The sequence below is a fragment of the Danio rerio genome, chromosome 10 (assembly GCF_052040795.2).
Source record: "Danio rerio strain M-AB ecotype USA chromosome 10, GRCz13ab, whole genome shotgun sequence".
In the NCBI taxonomy this organism is placed as follows: Eukaryota; Metazoa; Chordata; class Actinopteri; order Cypriniformes; family Danionidae; genus Danio; species Danio rerio.
In genome coordinates this window covers 3,137,504-3,148,690 of record NC_141030.1, presented here as the reverse complement: position 1 = coordinate 3,148,690, position 11,187 = coordinate 3,137,504, and the positions used below count along the sequence as shown (strand labels likewise).

The following is an 11,187-nucleotide window of genomic DNA, read 5'->3' as shown; positions in this document are numbered from 1 at the left end:
TCTCTCATACTTGAATTGTATGAGTTGTTATTATTAATTGTTCACCAATTACAACTGATCGTAATGCAGCAGCAAGTCATAACATCATAATCATTTCAGAAGGATAATGCGACACTAAAGACTGGAGTCATGATGAAAATTCAGCCTTGAATCACAGATATAAATACAATTTAAACAACATTCAATAAGAAAGCAAGTATTTAAAAATGTAATAATATTTCACAGTTTTGACTGTATTTTTCTCAAACAAATGCAGCTTTGGTGAGCGGAATTATGAAAAATCCAAACGTTTGACTGGCAGCGTCTATTCAGACCCAAATAGAATTAAAAACGTAGTGAACCAAAGCATATTCAATTATTTATTTACATCTCCAAGAGGAAAAAAAGCATTATATGTGTACACAAACATTAAATTTGGTCAGTCACATTATGAACACATCAATATTTCACATTTTAAAAAGACTTCACGCTACATGTTCACTCTACAAGGCGCTTCAAAACTGCCGAAAAGCCGAATAATGAGTCTAGACACACAGACCGCTGCATTAGCGCTCGCATGTCCTCCGTTGATAGGGCTAAATAAACTAGTGTTTCCCAACCCTGTTCCTGAAGGCACACCAACACTGCACATATTCATCCTCTCCCTAATCAAACACACCTGAATCATCCGAAGACACTCCAAAACCTGAAGGGGTTTGATAAGGGGGACATCCACAATAAGTACTGTTGGTGTGCCTTCGGGAACATGTTTGGGAAACACATCTAGAGTAAGGCACAGCGGGGACGTTAGAATCGAGCCCCTCTATGCTTTTATCCGCATCTGTTTTGAGCTTGTGCAAGACCCTGAGGAACCGTCCAGGAACGCCCAATAGAAAACCGAGTTCTCACACAACATGAACAACATAAACTGATGGCGGATAAATGTGGTGCATGATGGGAAATCAGCCCCCTCCCCACTCTGAGCCTGTTTTACTGTGTGCCGCTGGTTTGGGCTGTGCACGACAGCTTGCAGGATGAAAGCATCAGCCCTCACCAGGACAGAGAGAGAGAGAAAGAGAGGGAAAGTAGAGGAAACCGGAGAGGAAAGGGTGGCTGAGTCCAGTCCAATCAGATTCTTCGTCGTGATCACATGATCTCGCAGCACGAGTTCTGCTTTCTTGCCTAGAACGTGAAGAAAACAAACACTGCATCAGATTAAAAAGCGCATGTGGACACTTTACCAGAATGTTCTGCATCAGATAGAGAACAAAAAGGCATGTTGAGACTTTCCCTGAATTATACAGAAGTGGCTGATGGATGGATTTTTAAGGCACTACAGCTGTTTCATCACTTTTTTTGAGCCTTGTTTTTGTTTTGTGTGTGTGTGTGTATTATATATATATATATATATATATATATATATATATATATATATGTGTGTGTGTGTGTGTGTGTGTATATATATATATATATATATATATATATATATATATATATATGTGTGTGTGTGTGTGTGTGTGTGTGTGTGTGTGTGTGTGTGTGTGTATATATATATATATATGTATATGTGTGTGTGTGTGTATATATATATATATATATATATATATACATACACATATACATATATATATATACACACATATACATATATATATATATATATATATATATATATATATATATATATATATATACACACATATACATATATATATATATATATATATATATATACACATATACATATATATATACACATACACATATACATATATATATATATATACACATATACATACATACATACATATATATATATATATATATATATATATATATATATATATATATATATATATATATATATATATATACATATATATACATATATATACATACATATATATATATACATATATACATATGGTCAGACCATGCAAAGTCAGACCTTACTGTCCTAATGAAATCATTAAAAATCAAGGCATCATATTTTATAGTGGCGTAATCTAGAGGGTTTTGCCTTTCATATAAGCCCCTTCTGATATCAAATGATCAACTAGAAGTCAAGTTAGTATTTGTTGTTCCTAAAACTTGTATATAATGTTTTATTCAGATAAATGAAAAGTAAACATTAAAATAGAGACGAAAAGTATTTAGTTCATTCCACATTATCTGCAAATAATACACACAGAAGACAAAATTATTCAGACTATTGTGAAATTATTATTTGTTTCCATGGGAAGCATGTTAATGGACTGACCGTTTTATAAAAGGCTTTAGACTGGTTTCCCAGATGTTCGGATTTCTGAACTAAATCATCCAGTTTCTCTCCTCTCTCCAGCAGTGACTCCATTGTGTTGTGCTGAAGAAACAAATCAAATACAAGTGGAAATCTGTTACAAGAATCTACGACAGCACACTCATTCATACAGAGAGTATCACTGATTTTAATGACCAACAAAGTCTTGAGTTCACTTGATTGTTTGCTCACCAAAATAATTTTGGTTTCATCCAGTTCTGCCTGCACTTTGGTCATGGCGTCAGCCTCGCGTGGATTCTGCAGGACAGGAAATAAAGTCATTTAACCTGTCAACTGCATGGACATTAACTACAACATTAATTTGCATTCTTTTAAAGGGATAGTTCCCCCAAAAATTAAACTCTGCCATTATTACTCTCCATCACTTCTTCCAAAGCTGAGTTTTTTCTTAAGATATTTCGAAAAATGCTGAAAACCTGTAACCATTGGCATCCATTGTTTTTGTTTTTCCCTACTATGGAAATCAATGGAAGCTCCTAAAGTGAAATGTGCAAAAAAATTATAATAATAATGACTTGCATCACATATGCACGACATAGACATACATATCGCATGTGCATGACTTAAGTACCATCTGTGGATGACAAAGTTGTACATATTGCATGCGCACAACAAAAACATACATATTGTGTGCGCAAGACTTAGACAGACATACATGTTGCACGCGCACGACAGACATGCATATTGCCTGTGCACGACATTTGTATTGTGCACACAACATAGACATATATATCACGTGTGCACAATATGCGCATCATGTGCGCACGACATACGTATAATGTGCGCATGACATAAGTATCATGTGTGCACGACAAACATATTAACATATTGCATGTGCACAACAGATATAAAAATCTGCATATAAAAATCGTGCGCACAGCGTAGACATACATATCACGTGTGCACGATAGGCGAATCATGTGCGCACGACATAAATATCTATATGTGCGCACGACATACAGTACGTATAATGTGCGCACGGCCTACGTATCATGTGTGCAAGACAAACATCGCATGTGCACGACATAAATGTGAAAATCTGCATATAAAAATTGTTAACGCAACAGACATACATTTCACGTGTGCACGATATGCGCATCATGTGTGCACGACATACAGTATGTATAATGTGCGCACAACAAACATATCGCATGTGCATGACAGATATAAAAATCGTGCGTACAACATAGACATACATTTCATGTGTGCACGATATGTGCATCATGTGCGCACGACATACAGTACGTATAATGTGCGCACGACAAACATATTGCATGTGCATGACATAGATATAAAAATCGTGCGTACAACATACATACATTTGACGTGTGCACAATATGTGCATCATGTGCGCATGACATAAATATACATGTGCGCACAACATACAGTACGTATAATGTGCGCACAACAAACATATCGCATGTGCATGACATAGATATAAAAATCGTCCGAACAACATAGAAATAAATTTCACGTGTGCACGATATGTGCATCATGTGCACACGACAAAAATATACATGTGCGCACGACATACAATACATATAATGTGCACACGACATAAATATACATATGTGCACACGACATACAGTACGTAAAATGTGCGCACAGCATACGTATCATGTGTCCACGACAAACATATCGCATGTGCACGAGATATAAAAATCTGCATATAAAAATCGTGCGCACAACATAGACATACATATCAAATGCGGACCACATATGTATCGCGTACGCACATAAAAGTCTTCCGTATTATATTTTTGCACATGTCACTTTAGGGGCTCCGTACAATGCTTACAGGTTTTCAGCATTCTTCAAAATATCTTCTTTTGTGTTCAACAGAAAAAACTCTCGGGAATTCTCAGGAAACAGGGAATACATTTTTGTTTTGGGGTGAACTATTATATAACCCCCTTATTAACACTCCAGGGTTTTTCCAATGACTATTTCAATGAGTGTCCTATAAAGGGTTAATAAAATGTTTCGTGGGCAGCCAGTGACTGATCTGCACAATATTTTAGTCGTAACAACTCACCTGGTATCGAGCCAGATGACTGTCCAGGGCTGTGTACTGAATGGTCGCCGGTGACCCGGAAGGCCAGTCTATACTGTTGACCTGTCTGGAGAACTCATCCAGAACCTACACCCGTTTAGGAGAGAAAATTAATACATGTAATCCATTAAAAATACAACAACATCTTACATCATGATGGTCACTTATTATTATTATTTATATTATTATTATTAACTTTTTGATAGTACATTTCTCATTAACTAACAACTATGACTTTCAGCTCAATACTTTTCCTATTTTCTGCTTATTAATAGCTATGAAGGTAGTACACAAGTTTACCTGTTAGACTGGATTAAGGATGTAAACTAAGATCATGCAGAATATGTGCTTTACAAGTATTAATAAACAGCCAATATCTTAATAATACACAGATAATACACCAAGAGTGAATAAAGAGTGGAGCAATAATGGCAGAATTTTGCTCTGAGTATTTTAGAAGCTGCTCATTCTATAACTACATGTGGAATGTTATCTAACTGTTATGCATCTTGCTGGTGTTATTTGTATTAAACTGTAATGATAGTGTCAACATGACGCACCTTGTCCAGTAAAGTGAAGCAGACTCGGGAGGGATATTCACTGTCCGCGATCACAACACCACCCAGATTGTCATTCCGCACGTACACGTGGCACAAGTACTCTAACAGGGAGAGGGAAAACACACACACAAATGCATATTTGATCCAAATCCAATCACTTAACTGTGTGAATACTTCAAACCTCTTAAGTACATAAAAAATAAGATAATGGCTGCGTCTGAAACCGCCTACTACTTAGTAGGTACTGCATTTGAATTTAAACGTACTACTCGGCTGTTAGAAAATTACGTTCTATACAGTATGAATAGTCACATGACGTACCTGCGTGAATTGCGTCACTTTACTCCCATTCATGAATTTGCTCTCGGGGCATCATGGGATAGCGCAGCGTGCATGGGATGCGCACTCCGGAATCTCGCCGGAAGTAGTAAGTCATCCGGGTACTTCTCGCATACTGATTTTCAAATTCTATGAATTCGGACATACTACTCGGCTCGCATACTGATTTTAGCGTACTGTATAGTATGGAAGTATGCGGTTTGTGACGCAGCCAATATTATTTTATCTAAATAAGATGCAGCAATGGTATAATTAAAGAGTTCATTTTCATTATTGATCATTTAATCTACTCCACTCTTTGAAAATATGTATTTTGTAACGGCTCGTACACAGGACGATTTACGTTTGCGTTTATCGTCAGCGTTTTACGAGACGTTTTTTCCGCATTCAATCCCAAGCGATTTTCACTGGCGTCAAGCAGAAGAGTATGCAAAATCACTCCCTGACGTTAGATGGCGCTACACAACTTTAAGCTTCCGATACCGCTTGTAACAGAAGAGGAGGAGGAGAGGAAGTTCACACGCTTGTTGTTAGTTACTAAAGCAGCTCCAGCTCTAGTTACTAAAAAAAGTTACTAAAGCAGCTACACTAGCTTTTAACAGCAGACAACGCTCTACACTAGTTTTTAACAGCAGATAGCTCTCAAGGTAAGTTTTTAAAAAGCACACTGTGCTCTAGACTACTTTCCTAACAGCAGATGGTGCTCTAGGCTAGTTTTAAACAGCAGACAGCGCTCTATGCTAGCTTTGAAAAGCAGACGGCACTCTAGGCTCGTTTTTAAAAAGCAGACAGCGCTCTAGGCTAGTTTCTTAACAGCAGATGGTGCTCTAGGCTAATCTTTAACAGTATTTGATGCTCTAAGCTAGTTTTTAACAGCAGATGGCGCTCTAGGCTGGTTTGTTAACAGCAGATGGCGCTCTAGGCTGGTTTGTTAACAGCAGATGGCGCTCTAGGCTGGTTTGTTAACAGCAGATGGCAATCTAGACCAATTATTAACAGCAGATGGCGCTCTAGGCTAGTTTGTAAACAGCAGATGGCGCTCTAGGCTGGTTTGTCAACAGCAGATGGCGCTCTAGGCTGGTTTGTCAACAGCAGATGGCAATCTAGACCAATTATTAACAGCAGATGGCGCTCTAGGCTAGTTTGTAAACAGCAGATGGCGCTCTAGGCTAGTTTGTAAACAGCAGATGGCGCTCTAGGCTGGTTTGTCAACAGCAGATGGCAATCTAGACCAATTATTAACAGCAGATGGCGCTCTAGGCTAGTTTGTAAACAGCAGATGGCGCTCTTGGCTGGTTTGTTAACAGCAGATGGCAGTCTAGACCAATTATTAACAGCAGATGGCGCTTTAGGCTAGTTTGTCAACAGCAGATGGCAATCTAGACCAATTATTAACAGCAGATGGCACTCTAGGCTAGTTTGTGAACAGCAGATGGCGCTCTTGGCTGGTTTGTTAACAGCAGATGGCAGTCTACACCAATTATTAACAGCAGATGGCGCTCTAGGCTAGTTTGTAAACAGCAGATGGCGCCCTAGGCTGGTTTGTTAACAGCGGATGGCAGTCTAGACCAATTATTAACAGCAGATGGTGCTCTAGGCTAGTTTGTAAACAGCAGATGGCGCTCTAGGCTGGTTTGTTAACAGCAGATGGCAGTCTAAACCAATTATTAACAGCAGATGGCGCTCTAGGCTAGTTTGTAACGGCAGATGGCGCCCTAGGCTTGTTTGTTAACAGCGGCTGGCAGTTTAGACCAATTATTAACAGCAGATGGCACTCTAGGCTAGTTTGTGAACAGCAGATGGCGCTCTTGGCTGGTTTGTTAACAGCAGATGGCAGTCTACACCAATTATTAACAGCAGATGGCGCTCTAGGCTAGTTTGTAAACAGCAGATGGCGCCCTAGGCTGGTTTGTTAACAGCGGATGGCAGTCTAGACCAATTATTAACAGCAGATGGCGCTCTAGGCTAGTTTGTAAACAGCAGATGGCGCCCTAGGCTGGTTTGTTAACAGCGGATGGCAGTCTAGACCAATTATTAACAGCAGATGGCGCTCTAGGCTAGTTTGTAAACAGCAGATGGCGCCCTAGGCTGGTTTGTTAACAGCAGATGGCAGTCTAAACCAATTATTAACAGCAGATGGTGGTCTAGGCTAGTTTGTAAACGCCAGATGGAGCTCTAGGCTGGTTTGTAAACAGCAGACGATGCACTAGGCTAGTTTTTAAACAGCAGATGGCGCTCTTGCCTAATTTTTAAACAGCAGACGAATCTACAGCTCTTGCTCAGAATCCATTAAAAAGAGTAGTGATGCATTTAGAAAATATCAGAATTGATTTCTCAAACAATGTGTCTACCTTTCTGGACATTAAACATTTCATGTTGCTGTCTTTAGAGGATAAGGGAGCTCTTGGATTTCATCAAAAAATCTTAATTTGTGTTCTGAAGTTAGATGAAGGTCTCCGGGGTTTGGAAGAACATATGGGCGAGTAATTAATAATAGAATTTTTGGTTGTGCATTCTGGAGTACACTTGAACCACGTTTAATCAATTTAACTCTACATTAAAATTCAATGAAAAAGTGATTATTACATACAAAAAAATCTTACATACAGCTCCTTTATAAGTATGCTAAAGTGTACTTTTTCCTAATAAGCTGATTTTGTGGTGATCAGTAATTGCACAGTAAACCTAATAACCAGTTCTTCATCCTCCACAAGCAACAAGTAAACTCAACAGCTCAAATCAGGCCAAAGTTTGTCAAGACTTCACCCTGATAATGTTATCACTGACCTTGTTCTTTGACAGACGCACGACTTCCTAATGCTGAACGCTCGACGATCAGGGCGCTGGTGAATGTCATAAACTCCTGTACACTGGAAAACAAAAACAAAGTACAGTCATCATCTTAAGCTGTAGTATCTGCATAAGAATACTGTTAAATATCCAAAGGATATTCCTGAGGTTGTACCTGGATCTCTGGAAGAAACTGAACGATGACAGATCGTACGCCGCCTTCAGCAGGTTGGCCTTCGTTGAGCCTTTATGCAAGACACTGAGACTGTAGAGCTTCATAGTGTTTCTGGGCAAGACCTGCAATAGTGCATTTATTATGAGCATGACATTTATAGAGTAATCATAGTTATCATGAATACTATAAATGATTAAGATTTGTTTAAATTAATCACAAACGATTCATCATTGTTCTAAAATAAATGCTGAAGTGTTTTATTTTCACCACTAGGGGGCACATATTCACAACAAACAAAGGCGTGCGTGGTATTACTGCACAACATATTGTTTCAGCATCGATTTCGCAATGTGATTATTACCAATAAATAATGTTTTAAACGGAGCATTTTTTTTGCATCTTCTGTAAATAAATACTTTAATGTAAAAAAATAATTTTAATGTAATGGAAAATATGCAGTCTCAAGGCATCTCTGGCGGAGCTTCCAATCATCAACAATGTGGTGCAAAGTAAGGCTCAAGAATGGATCCATCATCCTACTTGACCAGAGATCAGATGTGGCTGCAAAGTGGCTGCAGAAGTCTAAATCAGCCTTAAATGAGCAGGTTCTGAATATCGATTTCAATTACTTTTCGATTAATCAATCAGCCCTATCCTGAATTAACCTTAATATTTTATTTTGCTTTTAATTTATGTGATTAAAATTGTATTATATATTATTTAGTTATTAAATTATGATCACTCAAATGTGATCAAATTTAGCAATATAGCAGCCATTTTGCTAAGATGCATGGCAAAATTGTATTCCCTTGTGGGCTTTAAACTGAGCAAGATTGTTTTCCCAAAGTAAAACTGAAACTAAAAGCAACGAGGTCAAAAGGTAGCACATCAAAATATTACAATTTCATTTTTAACCCATATGTTAATTCATCATACTTTCATGTCTTGTAAGTTAGGATTTTAATATCTCAAGCTTTTAATTTTTTTTATTCACTCGTGTATGAAAGGATGTTCAAATTGAAATTATTGTAATTGAAATTAATATGCAACTATGCTACATTACAATCACGATAAATGCTAATCTATAAATGCTACAATAACAAAAAACAAAACTGAAACGTCATATAATTGAATACATAAATATGTTAATATAAAATTCTAAAATCAAATATAACTAAACTGAAATTGGCAAATGTAAAAACCATATTAACATGACATATTTATACCCGTGCGAAAAAGCTAATATACTAACCTTGGAAGCGTCAACCTTTAGTTACCAGCCCATGTATTTAATTAAACACTACACCACACCCATATATACACATATAGCAGATGAGCACACGAAGTGGCTCTGGAAAGGATCCCAAGACGTGAAATCATTAGATGAAGATCATGAAGAGGTTGAAAATGAAGTGTAATTTCTCTGGAAAATGACTCAATGCAGTTCAACAGGCTGATGATGAATAACAGCTGCTTAGCACCGAGCTAGCCTTGAAACACACCGATGTCTCTAGAATAATCTTTACGAATTTTAATCAACCCTTAACCGATTCACCACCGTGAAATGAAACATTATATACATAAGTGAGCAAATGTCATTCTCACCTGCTTCTGTGTAAAACAGCCAAGACTGAAGCTAATCCGCTAACAGCTAATCTAACCAGGTCAGAATAACTTTTATTTTGCTTCAGCCGACAGCGACGATTCTGCCCTGCTGTTAATTAATATTTTGTATGATATATTACAATTTCACTGGCATTCCGGATACTCCACGTTCAACAGAAGGTATTTAATCAGCTCACAACTATCCGAGGATTTTTTCAGAAACTTGCTAGCTGGCAGAAAGCGGCATTTCAAAATAAAAGCTCCTCATAACACACCCATGAGAAGCACAAGATGATGACGTGCCCAGAACAAAAGTCTCAAGTTCATGTGGACGAAAGCGGAGATGGAGAAAATAAAAGTTCCTTTAAAAAAAGTTCCTAATCCGCATTCATTCGACTTGACAATTTAACTACAATAACCATGCTGAAATTGCATGTACTACTGTGCTAATTCATGTCTATGAACGGCAACACAGAGCAAACAAGTTCCCTGTATTTGACTTAAAATGTTATATATTTTTTTTATTTAGAAAATATATGTTTATTAGGCTACATCTTCTTTAAGTAGCTACGTTTTCATGACTGAATAATGATAAAACGCGTTTTTGCGACTTTTTATTTCAGAATTGTGAAATGTCTCTGCTGAAAAATCCAGCTTAAACCAGCCTGTGGTTGGCTGGTTTAGCTAGCCTGGTTTTACAGGGGGCTTTGGCCATTTCCAGGCTGGTTTCCGGACATTTCCAGCCTGGTTTTAGCTGGTCAGTTTGGGAGATGACTAGCTAAAACCAGCTTGACCAGTCTAGCAGGCTTGGAGCCCAGCCAAAACCAGCTATGTCCAGCTTAAACCAGACTGGTCAAGCTGGTTTTAGCTTGTTTTTTTCCAGCCTGACCAGCTAAGACCAGACTGGAAATGGCTGGAAACCAGCCTGGAAGTGGCCAAAACCCCTCTAAAATCAGGCTGGTTGACCAGCTAAAACCAGCCAACCAGCCTAGGCTGGTTTAAACTGGATTTTTCTAGCTAGCAAGTGATCTCATAGACTGCCATTATAATATCTATATACTGCAGTATCATGGAAATGGTCAAATTAAACCCCTCTTAAACCAGGCTGGTCGACCAGCAAAAATTTAGGCTGGTTTAAGCTGTTTTTTTTTTTTTGTGAGTTATTAAGTCATAATTGTGAGATATAAAGTTTATATCTTGCAATTCTTGCTCAATTACTTGCATTTTCAGGTTGCAGTAACCTTTTTTATTTTTTTTAATTTAGTGGCGGGAATGTATAGAAGATTTGGTTTGTTTGTTTACCCATGCAAGTTAATGTAGACTACATCTGTTTTATTTGCTTATTTTAATATATCTGAGAAAGTTT

The 11,187-nt window shown here is 37.7% G+C and overlaps 1 protein-coding gene across 2 annotated transcripts; it reads right to left on the bottom strand.

Moving 5' to 3' along the window:
- Window positions 1-346: 346 nt before the first annotated feature.
- Window positions 347-10,063, bottom strand: ykt6 (YKT6 v-SNARE homolog (S. cerevisiae)). 2 transcript variants are annotated; one of them, XR_015500278.1, is made up of 9 exons: window positions 9,822-10,063; window positions 8,217-8,338; window positions 8,039-8,121; window positions 4,913-5,013; window positions 4,335-4,439; window positions 2,471-2,536; window positions 2,240-2,341; window positions 777-1,161; window positions 347-623 (listed from the first exon to the last, which is right to left on the bottom strand). XR_015500278.1 is itself a non-coding variant. In NM_201092.1 (8 exon segments), coding segments are annotated over 7 exon segments (597 nt in total). In that variant the 5' UTR covers window positions 8,321-8,338; window positions 9,822-10,011; the 3' UTR covers window positions 347-1,125.
- Between the last annotated feature and the right edge of the window lie 1,124 nt (window positions 10,064-11,187).